Genomic DNA, 16,075 nt, shown 5'->3' with positions numbered 1-16,075 from the left:
GCCTAAGGCACGTGGGCCAATCAGAATAGGCTCTGGAGCCTTAGGTCCCACCTGGGGGCGCGGCCTGAGGCACATGGTCGGGTTGGGCCCATGTGCCTCAGGCCGCGCCCCCAGGTGGGACCTAAGGCACCAGGGCCTATTCTGATTGGCCCACGCGCCTTAGGCCCCACCCGTAGGCGGAGCTTTAGGACGGATGGGCCAATCCGGCCTCATTCCTTCGTTGGCTGCCTGCCGGACAGGCGGGTTTGGCTCCCGTCTGTCCGGCCAACTACCAAAGGTACGGGGAAGGGGGGTGGGGGGTCGGCCAGGGGGGGTCGGGGGTCGGCTGGGGGGGCGGTCGGAGGTTCTTGGGGGGGCGGTCGTTGGGGGGGGAGGGGGGTTTGCGTCGAGGGCAGGAGGGCCTGGGATCCCTCCTGCCCGTAATGTAGTGCGGGGTGGGGTTAGGGGGTCGCCGTGGCCAGGAGGGTTTGGGCTCCCTTCTGGCCCGATATTGTCGGGAAGTCGGCGGTCCTTCGGGGTGGGGGTGCGAGTGGTCCTGCCGGGGGGGAGGGATGTATCGGACGTCGGGGAGTCGGCCGGGCAAGAGGGCTTGGGCTCCCTCTTGCTCCGATCGTGGATGCGGGTGCGGGTGGGAGCGCGTGCGAGCGGTCGTTCGGGGTGGGGGTGCGAGCGGTCCTGCTGGGGGGGTGAATCGGGCGTCGGGCGGGGTGGGAACTATGTTTAAAAACTTTTGTATACCGCGCTCACGCATATAACGCGCGAGGGGTATGCGCGGTACGTAAAAACGCGTATAACGCGCGCGTTATATCCGCGAAAATACGGTAATAGATGAAATTTGAAAAGAACTTCAAAATATATTTTAAGTTATTTGAATCAATAGATTTATAATAAAATATGAAGATATTTAACTGGGCAGATAATAATATAATATTAAAGAATGAATTTGACATTGGATGAAAATGGAGAATTGTTCAAATGATATAAGAAATGTTAATGGATATATTAATTTTACTTTAATACTATTTGAAATATTTGTGACTTAATTTGAATTTATTAGGAAATGGACTTTATGGAGTGTTTTGCTACCGATCTAAGATGCGTGTTGCCAAGTATACACAGCTAATATTTGGGGGGGAGGGAGGGGAGGGGGGAAGGAGAGGGAGGGGGGTATGGGAAGAATATATTATTATAATGTGCGGATATCTGATCACAATATTTATATGATTTCATGTCAAACTTTAATTATAAATTTAGATGGATATTAAAATTTTTTCTATTAATGTCAATGGTCTAAATCATCCTATCAAAAGAAAGAAAATATTAGGGTTTCTCCATAAGCAGAACGCAGATATTTATTTCATGCAAGAGACACATCTTTCAGATTCTGAATCTAGGAAGCTAACAGGGGGTTGGATATCTAAATGTTTTTTTTCACCTGCTATAGGGAAAAAAGCAGGAGTAGCTATCCTTATAAATAAGAAATGTAATGCTGATTTTAAGTTAATAAATTTTGATCCTTCAGGAATATGGGTACATATTAAAATGGTTCTGGGAAATACAACCCTAGATTTATTTAATCTTTATGCTCCTAATTCGAATCAAATGGAGTTTTTCAATCAAATTCAACAGATATTATTACCACTGGCTGCTTCTAATTTAGTAGTAGCTGGAGATTTCAATGCTGTAATGGATCCAATTTTGGACAAGAAACCAAGTAAAATTATGAAGTCTTTAGGTTTAGATAATCTGGTACAATCTTGTGATTTAGTAGATATATGGCGTATTCTTCATTTTAATGATCAGGAATATTCTTTTTGTTCTCAGGTCCATAAGTCTTTCTCACGAATTGATTATATATTTGTCTCCAATAACATAGCGCAGCGTGTGTTAAAAGCAGTTATTGATCCCATTGTAATTTCAGATCATGCTGGTGTGTGGATTGACCTTCAGAATTATGATATTGAACACTTTAATTCAATATGGAGATTTAAAAATGCTTTACTAGCGGACTCGAACTTCCTGGAAGATCTTAAATCAAAAATGCAAGAATTTTTTCAAATTAATAATTCGGATAACATTAATGCTGAGATCTTGTGGGACGCTTTTAAAGCAACAATGAGAGGAAATATTATTTCATATTCATCATTTATTAAAAAACAACTTTAAAAAATTTGTTGATATGGAAAAACAAATTAAATTATTAGAAAATAAATTAATTGAGAAATGGGAAAACAATACACTACAAGAGTTATTAAAAGTAAAAGTTAAATATAATGAGATTTCTTCTCAATTTGTGAGGAAAGATATATTCTATAGACAAGTTCAATTCTATGGCAATTCAAACAAAGCTGGGAAATTATTAGCAAATTTTCTTAAAGCAAAGAAACGAAAATCCAAGATTATTGCAATTAAAGATACACAAGGTAATACACACACTAACACTAAAGATATTTTAACACAGTTTCTTGATTTTTACAAAGATTTATATTATTCTGAATCTTATGAAAATAAAGAACAAGATGGATTAACTTTCTTAAATTCATTTATTGGGCCAAATGTTCCGGATCATATAAAAAGAAGTTTAGAAGATCCTATATCTTTAAAAGAAGTAGAATCAGCATTGAAGTCTCTTAGAGTTGGATCCGCTCCAGGTGGCAATGGTTATACTGTTGAATTTTATAAATCATTTCAAAATATTATTTTACCATATCTATTAAATTTGTATCAATATCAAATGAATACTGGAAATATATCAGGTACTATGGCCGATTCGGTAATTATTGTCTTGCCAAAACCAAACAGGGATCCTACTTTGGTCTCAAATTACAGGCCTATTTCTTTATTAAATGTAGATGGTAAATTGATTGCTAAAGTATTAGCAATAAGATTGGCAAAAGCTCTTCCTTTTATTATTGATGTACACCAAACAGGATTTATTGCTAAAAGACATTCATCAAATAATACTAGATTAGCATTTCACTCATTAAATTTAGCAAAAAATATTAATGATCCAGCTTTTCTAGTATCTTTAGATGCAGAAAAAGCTTTTGATAGAGTGGAATGGAGTTTTATGTATCAAGCTTTACAATGGTTTGGTATAGGCCCCGGTTTTATTAAAATGATTCAGACATTGTATAGCTCTCCTGGTGCAAGATTATATATTAATAATAATTTATCAGACAGATTTAACTTGCTTAGGGGAGTTAGACAAGGATGCCCTTTGTCTCCCTTACTTTTTGATGTTGTTCTGGAACCTTTATTAATTGCAATTAATCAAACTAAGGAGATAAAGGGAATCACGTTTTCCAACTGGGAATTTAAACTTTCTGCTTATGCAGATGATATTTTATTATATTTAAGAGAACCGGGGACTACTATTCCATGTATACTCAATTTATTAGAGAAATTCGGTAAATTTTCTGGATATAAAATAAATTGGAGTAAATCTGAAGTCCTTCCAATTAATGTTCATTGTACCAAAGGACTATTTGATTCATATTCATTTATCTGGAAAGATGATGGTTTAAAATACTTAGGAATTATTATCAAAAATACAATTGAAGACACAGTCAAAGAAAATGAAAAACTTTTATTAAGAAAAATAACAGGAATGTGTGAGCAATGGAATCCTTTACATCTTTCATGGTGGGGAAGAGTTCAAACAATTAAAATGATGATATTGCCTGTGGTTTGCTACCAAATGAGTATGATACCAATATTTTTTCAGGGGTCATTTTATAAAAAATTAAACAATCTTCTTACAAAATTTGTTTGGTTTGGGAAAAGACCCAGAATTGCTTTAGTATCATTACAAAGACCAATTATGGAAGGGGGGTAAATTTTCCAAATTTTTATAGGTACCATCAAGCCTATATTCCGAGACAGGGTATGTATTGGATCCTCCCAGATCTCATGGAGAATGTACCAGATTGGTTGTATTTAGAATGGCGGCTCCTGTTCCCATTACATTTAGAACATTTAATTAGTATAACAATGCCTAGAAGATATAAAGATAACAGAATTTTATTAGATACTTGGAAAACATTAAGATATATCAATAATCTATCACCAGAACCAATAGCTAAATCACTAAATCAATCTATTTGGGTAAACTCCAGGATCAAGATTGGCGGATTTAAGATCGTCTGGAAACATTGGATAATTGCAGGTATACGGACATTGAATGATGTCATTTCAGAAGGTTCACTGCTTAGTTTTTCACAATTGCAAAATAAATTTGGCCTAAATAAAACACAATATTTTAAATGGATGCAATTGAAGCAGGCCATTCAGGTAGGGTTCCATGAATGGAAAGATCTTAATACTCAATACAGTCTGCAGGTTTTATGTTTCCAGGCGGATTTCTTGGGTCACCAAGCTGCAAAATGGTATAAATTATTATATGGATTTTTAAATAAAAAAAAGAAAACTGGGCTTAGGGATATTTGGAGTATTGAGATTGGACAGACAATTTCTGCGTCTCAATGGCCACAATTTTGGTCCTGGAGATTAAGATCTACAAGGTCAACATCTATGAGTCAAACATGGATGTTTTTGTTACATAGAGTGTTATGGACCCCGACGCGCCTGCAAAAGATAGATAGTACTAGATCCAATAGATGCTGGCATTGTAGAATAGAAGTAGGGACGTTAGATCACTTACCTTTTTTTGTCCCTGTGTAAATGCCTTTTGGAATTTAATTTGGCCCCAAATTAACATATTACTAGAAAATCATGTAGGACTCTCATATGATACCATACTATTTGGCACTGCAATGAGAACTCAGAGTCCGATTTCAGCAAATAATAACAAGCTGCTATTAATATTGACAGGAGTCGCCATGCAACAAATTACTCAAAATTGGAAGGACTATACCAAATTAAATTATACATTCTGGTGGAACTCTGTTTGTCATATATACAAAATGGAAAAAATATTAGCGTTACAACAAGGGAATCTTCACAATTTTAAGAAAATTTGTGAACCATTGACTAAATATTCTAATGATCAGATTTCTTAGCACATTGGTAGTAGTTATATAGGGTTAGGGTGGGATATATATAATATTTGGACATAAGAATGAGATAAATAAAAGGGGAGGGATTTATTTTTTTTATGATATGATATATTGAATGTAAATACAAATGTCATGTAATAATCAATTATATTATATGTGATTCAATTACTGTAAGAATGAAAAATTAATAAATAAAAATTAAAAAAAATTAAAAAAAAAAGAAAATGTAGGGATCATGAATCTTGAGTAAGTTTAATATCATTTTGTTTATTAATATTTGATAGCTCACCTACATGAGACATATCAAGGCGGTTAACAAAGAATCGGTATAATTACCCAAATACAGGACACTGGTAGACAAGGGATAAAAAAGTAGTATAAACACAAGGTTGCATCTCATTCATTAGGAATTATAAGAAAAAGGAAGGAAAACGGGTGTGAAAGACTTTCAACTGTGCCTGAAAGGCTCGTACCCCTGCAAGTTGTAGCGCAACTCTCCTAATAAACTTGAAATATTAAACAGTCAGGTATAGAGAGCTGCTTTGAACTGAACATATAATAGTTTCAACCGGTGTCATTGCATTCCAGAGGGACAGGGCCCAGAAGAAAAATGGCATTCTCTCTAGCGATGTCCAGTCTAGCTTTGGATAGAGAGGGGTAAATAGATGCTTATCCTGAGAAGATCTCAGAATATGAGCAGGTATGTTTGGTGGAATAAGATCAGCTAAAAAAATATACCATGGAGAGCTAAAAAGCTTGTTGCATTAATATTAGAATCTTGAAGAGATGAGTGGCCAGTGTTGTCCTCTCAAAAACAGAGGGTAATCAGGGAAGTTATATAAAGGGACACTTTTATGTTTAGGCTTATAGAAAACTATTATTTGAGAGAAAGTAGGCACATAGCTATTGAGCTGGTGTAAACACTCGCACCTACATTGCTTAAACATGCTCTCTACAAAGTCCGCCCATGTGTATGCACGTCAGCAAACTACACACCTTCTCTTTTAAGCATCATAGTATATAAATAGCATGTAGCCAAAATATTGGCATTTATGCACACGTGTGTTGGTATTCTTGGTGCGTAAATGTTAGAAACATAGAAAGATGACGGCAGAAAAGGGCTATAGCCCATCAAGTCTGCCCACTCTACTGTCCCACCCCATTAAGTCAGAGTGCTGCTCGACCCACATAGAGATCCCACTGGATGTCCCATTTATTCTTAAAGTCGAGCACGCTGGTGGCCTTGATCACTTGCACCGGTAGTTTGTTCCAGTGATCCACCACCCTTTCTGTAAAGAAATACTTCCTGGTGTTATTACCAAATCTCCCTCCTCTGAGTTTGAGCGGATGCCCCCTTGTGACTGAAGGTCCCTTAGGAAAGAATATGTCGTTTTCCACCTCGACACGACCTGTGACGTACTTAAATGTCTCAATCATGTCACCCCTCTCCCTGCGCTCCTCTAGAGAGTAGAGCTGCAACTTGCCTAGTCTTTCCTCGTATGAGAGACCCTTGAGTCCGGAGACCATCCTAGTGGCCATTCGCTGGACTGACTCAGCTCGAAGTACATCTTTACGGTAATGTGGCCTCCAGAATTGCACACAGTACTCCAGATGAGGTCTCACCATGGTTCTGTACAGTGGCATTATGACTTCAGGTTTACGGCTGACGAAGCTTCTATTGATACATCCCATCATCCGCCTTGCCTTGGATGAGGCCTTCTCTACTTGTTTGGCAGCCTTCATGTCTGCACTGATGATTACTCCCAAGTCCCGTTCTTCTGAGGTCGTAGCTAGTGTTTCTCCATTCAAGGTGTATGTTCTGCATGGATTTCTGCTGCCGAGATGCATCACCTTACACTTACATAGTAACATAGTAGTAACATAGTAGATGACGGCAGATAAAGACCCGAATGGTCCATCCAGTCTGCCCAACCTGATTCAATTTAAATTTTTTTTTTTTTTTTTTTTCTTAGCTATTTCTGGGCAAGAATCCAAAGCTTTACCCAGTACTATGCTTGGGTTCCAACTGCCGAAATCTCTGTTAAGACTTACTCCAGCCCATCTACACCCTCCCAGCCATTGAAGCCCTCCCCTGCCCATTCTCCACCAAACGGCCATACACAGACACAGATCGTGCAAGTCTGCCCAGTAACTGGCCTAGTTCAATATTTAATATTATTTTCTGATTCTAAATCTTCTATGTTCATCCCACGCTACTTTGAACTCAGTCACAGTTTTACTCTCCACCACCTCTCTCGGGAGCGCATTCCAGGCATCCACCACCCTCTCCGTAAAGTAGAATTTCCTAACATTGCCCCTGAATCTACCACCCCTCAACCTCAAATTATGTCCTCTGGTTTTACCATTTTCCTTTCTCTGGAAAAGATTTTGTTCTACGTTAATACCCTTTAAGTATTTGAACATCTGAATCATATCTCCCCTGTCTCTCCTTTCCTCTAGGGTATACATATTCAGGGCTTCCAGTCTCTCCTCATACGTCTTCTGGCGCAAGCCTCCTATCATTTTCGTCGCCCTCCTCTGGACCGCCTCAAGTCTTCTTACGTCTTTCGCCAGATACGGTCTCCAAAACTGAACACAATACTCCAAGTGGGGCCTCACCAATGACCTGTACAGGGGCATCAACACCTTCTTCCTTCTACTGACTACGTCTCTCTTTATACAGCCCAGAATCCTTCTGGCAGCAGCCACTGCCTTGTCACACTGTTTTTTCGCCTTTAGATCTTCGGACACTATCACCCCAAGGTCCCTGTCCCCGTCCGTGCATATCAGCTTCTCTCCTCCCAGCATATACGGTTCCTTCCTATTATTAATCCCCAAATGCATTACTCTGCATTTCTTTGCATTGAATTTTAGTTGCCAGGCATTAGACCATTCCTCTAACTTTTGCAGATCCTTTTTCATATTCTCCACTCCCTCTTCGGTGTCTACTCTGTTACAAATCTTGGTATCATCTGCAAAAAGGTACACTTTTCCTTCTAACCCTTCAGCAATGTCACTTACATACATATTGACCAGGATTGGCCCCAGCACCGAACCCTGAGGGACTCCACTAGTCACCTTTCCTTCCTTCGAGCGACTTCCATTAACCACCACCCTCTGGCGTCTGTCCGACAGCCAGTTTTTGACCCAGTTCACCACTTTGGGTCCTAACTTCAGCCCTTCAAGTTTGTTCAACAGCCTCCTATGAGGAACTGTATCAAAGGCTTTGCTGAAATCCAAGTAAATTACATCTAGCATATGTCCTCGATCCAGCTCTCTGGTCACCCAATCAAAAAATTCAATCAGGTTCGTTTGGCACGATTTACCTTTTGTAAAGCCATGTTGCCTCGGACCCTGTAACCCATTAGATTCAAGGAAATACACTATCCTTTCTTTCAGCAACACTTCCATTATTTTTCCAACAACTGAAGTGAGGCTCACCGGCCTGTAGTTTCCTGCTTCATCCCTGTGACCACTTTTATGAATAGGGACCACATCCGCTCTTCTCCAATCCCCAGGAATCACTCCTGTCTCCAGAGATTTGTTGAACAAGTCTTTAATAGGACTCGCCAGAACCTCTCTGAGCTCCCTTAGTATCCTGGGATGGATCCCGTCTGGTCCCATCGCTTTGTCCACCTTCAGTTTTTCAAGTTGCTCATAAACACCCTCCTCCGTGAACGGCGCAGAATCTACTGCATTTTCTCGTGTAACTTTGGCAGACAATCTCGGTCCTTCTCCAGGATTTTTTTCTGTGAACACAGAACAGAAGTATTTGTTTAGCACATTTGCTTTCTCCTCATCACTCTCCACATATTTGTTCCCAGCATCTTTTAGCATAGCAATTCCATTTTTTATCTTCCTCCTTTCACTATTATATCTGAAAAAAATTTTATCTCCCTTTTTTAAATTTTTAGCCATTTGTTCTTCCGCCTGTGCCTTCGCCAAATGTATCTCTCTCTTGGCTTCTTTCAGTTTCACCCTGTAGTCCTTTCTGCTCTCCTCTTCTTGGTTTTTTTTATATTTCATGAACGCCAACTCTTTCGCCTTTATTTTCTCAGCCACTAGGTTGGAGAACCATATCGGCTTCCTTTTTCTCTTGTTTTTATTGATTTTCTTCACATAAAGGTCCGTAGCCATTTTTATCGCTCCTTTCAGCTTAGACCACTGTCTTTCCACTTCTCTTATGTTCTCCCATCCTAACAGCTCTTTCTTCAGGTACTTTCCCATTGCATTAAAGTCCGTACGTTTGAAATCTAGGACTTTAAGTATCGTGCGGCCACTCTCCACTTTAGCCGTTATATCAAACCAAACCGTTTGATGATCGCTACTACCCAGGTGAGCACCCACTCGAACATTAGAGATACTCTCTCCATTTGTGAGGACCAGATCCAATATCGCTTTTTCCTTTGTGGGTTCCGTCACCATTTGTCTGAGCAGAGCCTCTTGAAAGGCATCCACAATCTCCCTACTTCTTTCCGATTCCGCAGACGGAACATTCCAGTCCGCATCCGGCAGGTTGAAATCTCCCAACAGCAGAACCTCCTCTTTCCTTCCAAACTTTTGGATATCCACAATTAGATCCTTATCAATTTGCTGCGATTGAGTCGGAGGTCTGTAGACTACACCCACGTAGATAGAAGTTCCATCTTCTCTTTTCAGAGCAATCCATATCGCTTCTTCCTCTCCCCAGGTCCCTTGCATTTCGGTCGCTTGGATATTGATCTTTACATAGAGAGCTACTCCTCCACCTTTATGACCATCTCTGTCCTTCCTAAAAAGATTATATCCCGGTATGTTTGCATCCCATCCATGTGATTCACTGAACCATGTCTCTGTGATAGCAACAATATCTAGATCTGCCTTTAATATCAGGGCTTGCAGATCATGAACTTTGTTGCTTAGACTGCGAGCATTTGTGGTCATCGCTTTCCAGCTATTTTTCAGCGATAATCTCCTTTTTCGTATGGATTTTTGTGTCGTTTCACTTTCCGTTGCAATACTAAGAAATGAGTTGCTGATATTGCTTTTGTTGCAGCCTTTACTACTATCACATCTTTTCTTTTGCCGGGGGATGGTCTCTATAATTGTCCTTCGTACATACACCACCCCCACCTTCTAGTTTAAATGCCTAGAAAAATATTGTCTAAATTTCTCTGCAAGGTTTCTTTTTCCTGCTGTAGTAATATGTAGCCCATCAGTGCAATATAGCTTCTTGTACTTCTTTGCGTTGAAGCCCAGCTGCCATGTTGAAGACCAGTTTTCCAACTTGATCAGGTCCTGCGCCATACCATCCGTGAGATCGCTTTCACCTACTATATTACACAGTTTGGCATCATCGGCAAACAGCGCTACTTTACCCTGAAGCCCTCGAGTCAAGTCCCTTATGAATATGTTAAAAAGGGATGGTCCCAGGACTGAGCCCTGCGGCACTCCGCTAGTCACCTCCGATGTCTCAGAGAGGGTGCTATTGACCACCACCCTCTGAAGTCTTCCACTCAGCCAATCATTGACCCATGCCGTTAGTTTCTCACCTAACCCCATCGATTTCATCTTGTTTAATAGTCTACGGTGTGGGACACTGTCAAACGCTTTACTGAAATCCAAGTACACTATGTCCAGAGACTCTCCCGATTCTAGCTTTCCTGTCACCCAATCAAAGAAGCTGATAAGATTGGATTGGCATGACCTGCCCCTAGTGAATCCATGTTGACAGGGATTGGTTGGTGCTCTCTTTATAGAATTACTTTATAGAATTACTCCACAATGTGGTCAGACTTGTCGGCCTTACTTAGACTTGTGATGGCAGAATTCAATATCAGTTGTATTTGTCGCATAATGATGGAGTTACAGTAGTCCATTTGACTAAGTCATGCATTAGCACATGTTTTTCCAACCTACAGCTTGTGGGCCAGAATCCAACCTACCAAGAACTTTTTCCTGGCCCTTTGAAGCTTAACAATTCTTGTGACATTTACAACAGGATGCCTTCTTCCCTACCACTACTTGGATCTGTAAGCTTGAGCCACGCAGTGCCAGAAGTTCATATTGGTATTGCGGTTTCAAGTCTCGTGAAACTTGAAACTGCAGGCTTCACCATGTAGTGCTGGAAGAGAACCATGTCACAGTGGGGAAGCAGGAATCCCACTGAAAGTGCCACAAGAATTTCCAAGGTTCGGAGGAACAGAAAAAAAAGCTCATGGTGGACTTGGAGACTGGATGAAGGCTGGGGAGGGAGTTCATGTGAAAGAGCGAGAGTGGATGAAGTCTGGGGAGAAGACAATGCACTGTTGTATTCTGCCACTATTTGACGAACATGCAACAAAATATGATGGTGAGTGTTTTGGCCATCTGAATGTTACAAAATATAAAATGTGGCCCCCAATAGAAAAAGGTTGAACAACCCTGCATTAGCAGCTTCAGGACAAAAGTTTGAATAAGTAAAATGACCAAGTGAATTAGTTGAAAAGTCCAAAAGGAATCCTTCGCTTCTTGCAAATGAGGGATTTAAAGGACAATTAGTAGGAATGGCCTAGTGGTTAGATTTATGGCCTGAGTACCCTGAGGTTGTCTGTTCAAGCTCAGTGTTGCTCCTTGTGACCCTGGTCAAGCCACTTAATCCTTCATTACCCCAGGTATGCTAGGTACATTGTGAGCTCACTGGGACAGATAGGGAAAAAATGCTTGAGTACCTGAATGTAAAACCACAGACAATATCCACTGATAGGCGATATATAAATAATTAATAAACTTGAAAAGTTGGTTCAGTTGGTCTCCTAATACTCAAATTGAATCTTGGATGGTAACTTATATATTTCCAATGAGAGGAGATGAGATCACAGATAGTGGATGACACCTAGAGAAAATGGTATGTAGCTTCTGACTCTGGGAGGGGGTTCCGGCAGGAGGGACTGGGCACTCCTCCTGCTGGGGGATGTTGGGGTGGTGGCAGCAGGAGGAATTGGGCACTACTCCTGCTGCAAACATTCGGAGATGGGGGGCTTCGGGGGTTCCGGCAAGAGGGAGTGAACATTCCTCCTTCCATTCGACTTCGCGGGGTGATGGGTTCCCTGCTGTGGTCGCTAAACTGATTGCCGCAGGAAGATTTCCTTGTGGCAATCAGCTCAGCAGCAATGCGATTCTCTAACCGGCACCTGTGACATGGACGCTGGTTAGAGAATCAGGGTGGTTAGGCATCTGTCAGGACAGACACAATTCTATATAGGATGCCCGTGTGCGATTCTCAAAAGCTGTTTAGGCGGCTGCTGAGACCATGCATCCTATACATAATTTGGCCCTCTGGGACCAGAGGGCCAATTAAGGTAACTACATAAAACTGAGTCCTTTCTTTGAGGTTAAGGGCTGAATATTGAACTTAACTGCATATGTGTTACCCAGCTGTGTATGTCCAGATATTCATTGCCGGAGGCCCAGACTTGAATATATGGGGATAAAGCCTTTGCCTGCCAAAACATGCTGATCTCTGCTAGCTGAATAACTCTCCCTACTACTATATATATATTTATATAAGATTTTTTTTTTGCTTGTGACAGTCATCAATTTACCCCCTAAGGCAGGGGTAGGGAACTCCGGTCCTCGAGAGCCGTATTCCAGTCGGGTTTTCAGGATTTCCTCAATGAATATGCATTGAAATCAGTGCATGCAAATAGATCTCATGCATATTCATTGGGGAAATCCTGAAAACCCAACTGGAATACGGCTCTCGAGGACCGGAGTTCCCTACCCCTGCCCTAAGGAGAAGATTTAAGAGAGTTAATACATTTAAAAACAACCATTTATACGTGTCGTGATTTTAGAAGATGCACTTCCTATAGATGTAGGTATGCATCAGCAAAAATCAGAGCAGATCCAAAAAATACTTATAAATAGCATGAAAAGCTTTTTTTCACCCAAAAAGACATTGTGCCTCACATGGTCATGTTTTGCCTATAAGGCTGTGCCAGGGGCAACAATTCTTGACCAGACATAAAGAAAATTAAAACAATAAATAATATTAAATCATAATAAAAATCATATTAATAATACTTTTTAATTTCTATGGACATAAACTATAATAATGCAAGATAAGTTCTTTATGATGTATTAAAGAAAATTTGCAATATACAACCTTGCATTTTTGTGATAGTTACTAAATCTTTTTTTTTTTTTTTAATATTGAGATTTAAATTTAAGATATGGATTAATTAAATGTCTGGTGATATATTGGACTAATGAGGATGTGTGGAGGTTAGATACACTTTCGTTCTGAAAGATATACCCTGCTGACATTCATCTACAATACTATTTTATTGATCTACCGTAGAATTAAAAAGTTTGATATCATGCTGGGATATCTGTGTGTGTTATAAAATATGCATGCTTATCACAGCTTTGCTTCCACTTTATCCAACACTAATCTCTGGCACATTATTTTCCATACACATACATAGCCATTCAGTTTTTATGAAAGCCTTATTCTGCATGTTACAACAGGGTTACATGGAGAAAATTGTTTAAAATTACCCCCTCTGTATACCAAAAGAGTAGCGTAGATGTGTTTTTTGGAGCATAACTGACAGAAGGACAACATGCAAATGTAGCAAAATGCATATATGCATAGAGAAAGGGGGGAAAATGGAAGGGGATTTTTATATACCACTTTTCTGTGGTTACAATCAAAGTTGTTTTACATATTATATACAGGAACTTATTTTGTACTCAGGCCAAAAAAGAATCTCTTAACAACTTTGTTTTGGTAGTGACATATTTTATTCTGTTTGATTTTATGTCATTGGTTTGTTTTTTGTTTTGTTTTTCTGAAATCTCCTAGCCCTGGACACGTTTTGTAATGAAGTTAATTGCGGGGGGGGGTTTTGTTCCATAGGGAGGCCATTTTGATCTGGCTGACAGAATGTTTCACAGCGTACGAGAAGCCTGGTATTCAGCATCCAAACATAACATGGCAGATGTCAAAGAGCTCATCCCAGAATTCTTCTACCTTCAAGAGTTCCTCCTCAACTCCAACAATTTTGACTTAGGTACTTTTGCACTATTGTTAATGTTTATACTAAAGTGAAAGCAATGTTGCTAGAGATGTGCAGGCTGTTCCGCACATATTTAAAGAGAGTGTCCCTTGTTTTGGCCATCTTTTATCACTCTGTCCTGCAAATATAATTGTTCAGGTTGCCGTATTTAAATGGTATCTTATCACATGTCCATCATACCCACCACCACACCTCTAATTTATCCTTCAAGAGTAGCAAGTGAAAGTTAGTAATGGTTAAAAGTTAGTACAGGTTAAAAACTTCAAAATTTAAAACAATATATGTTGACTTGTTATTGATGTAGTAATTTTAAAATGCATTTCCACAGATGAAACAGGTTTTTATACACAGATATGACATGGCTTTTATAAAATTGCTGGAAGTAAATGCATTTAAATTTACAAACATACAGCATCTATACACACAAATTTCACAGCTGATTAGAGGTGTTTCCAGGAGTAGGATTGGGGTAAGATTTGGACATGTGCATTATTTATGTAAATGTGTATAGAATAAAGCAGCGACACCCACAAAAAGTGTACAAATTGTTTGTTTGTTTTTCATAAGAAGAAAGTGTTTGTTGAGTGCAGATCATGGTAAAGTCTAAATTAACATCGGGACTACTTTTTTAAAGAATTTGTATGACAGACATCTTAAGAGACCCCTGATGCAGGCCAAGAACCAAAACAATGGCAGTGTCGAGTCTTTTTAGTGAATAAAAAATCATTTAATCTAATCTTCAATTTATATACCAGGTCATCTCCCTAAGGAGCTTGACTCGGTTCACAGTTGATTAAAATTAGAATGACATAAAAGTAGGCCTGAGAGAGAGAGTGCTATTGGTGTATCATTTCCAGGAACAGCACTGGTAATTAAAATTGAAGGTATAAAATTAAAAAACTAACAGAATAAAATATACTATTACTACAGCACTTCAGCAGGTAAGCTTTTAAGATATTGTGTAAACAACCAAGTTTTTAGATCTTTCCGGAATTGTTGTAACTGACCTATCAATCTAATAGAGTCAGGAAGCCTATTCCAAATTTCAACCAGTTTAAGTGCCATAGATTTACTAAGCTTCCCAGCACATTTAAGTCCTCTAAAACACTGTTCTTCAACCGCTGGTCCGCTGACCAGTGTCGGTCCACAGGAAATTTCTGCCGGTCCACGAAGGGCCAGCAAGATCGACGAGTTATTTTCATCTGGTCCGTGCTGGGCCGGAGAGATCATGGGGAGTCTCCGACAGTGGCTTTCTCCCCTCTCTGCAGCTCTCCTTTACTTCCCAGCGCAGCACTTCACGAAGGCAGCCTTGGGGCTTTTGCTGAGTCGCAGCTGCCTCTGATGATGCAACTTCCTCTTTACACAGAGTCAGCGTGACCCAACAAAGGACCCGAGGCTGCCTTCCTGAATCGCTGCACTGGAAAGTAAGGAGAGCTGCTGGGAGGGTAGAAAGCCACTATTGGAGTCTGGGAAGCTGCTGGGCAAGGTGAAACAGGGACAGCTGCTACTGGAGAGGGAGAAGGAAAGATGCTGCTGGGAGGGGAGGAAGGAAAGTAATCTGGGAAGCTGCTGGGCAAGGGAAAAAAAGGGATAGCTGCTACTTGAACCTGGAGGGAAGGAGAAGGAGAGATGCTGCTGGGAGGGGAGGAGGGAAAGGAGTTTGGAAAGCTGCTGGGCAAGGGAAAAAAGGGACAGCTGCTACTGGATCTGGAGGGAAGGAGAAGGAGAGATACTGCTGGGAGGGGAGGAAGGGAAGATAGTTACTGCTGGACAGGAGGAGGAGGGAAGGGAGAAGGAAAAAAGGAAGGAAACAGCTGGCAGGGAGATTAGAGGAGGGGAAGGGGAGACACAGGCATGAGAAAGTAGAGAGATTGATGATGGGAAGGGATCAGAAGAAAAATAAGTAGAGAGGGACAACGATGGTAGATCTGGTGTAGGAGAGATAAAAATGAAGAGAGCAGTGAAGCTGGAATGAATCATGTAAAACGGAGAGAGGGGGCGCAGGTTGGATGGAAA

At 40.4% G+C, this 16,075-nt stretch overlaps 1 protein-coding gene across 5 annotated transcripts in view; it reads left to right on the top strand.

Moving 5' to 3' along the window:
- WDFY3 (WD repeat and FYVE domain containing 3) overlaps positions 1–16,075 on the top strand; it is a 642,313-nt gene that overhangs the window by 561,870 nt on the left and 64,368 nt on the right. For all 5 annotated transcript variants that reach the window (XM_033914678.1, XM_033914667.1, XM_033914648.1 and 2 more), the window contains one exon: positions 13,900–14,053. In XM_033914678.1, coding sequence (XP_033770569.1) covers positions 13,900–14,053 — 154 coding nt within the window. The remainder of the gene's footprint in view (positions 1–13,899; positions 14,054–16,075) is intronic.

Source organism: Geotrypetes seraphini, chromosome 1 (assembly GCF_902459505.1).
Source record: "Geotrypetes seraphini chromosome 1, aGeoSer1.1, whole genome shotgun sequence".
NCBI lineage: Eukaryota > Metazoa > Chordata > Amphibia > Gymnophiona > Dermophiidae > Geotrypetes > Geotrypetes seraphini.
This window is presented reverse-complemented; position numbering and strand designations above follow the sequence as displayed.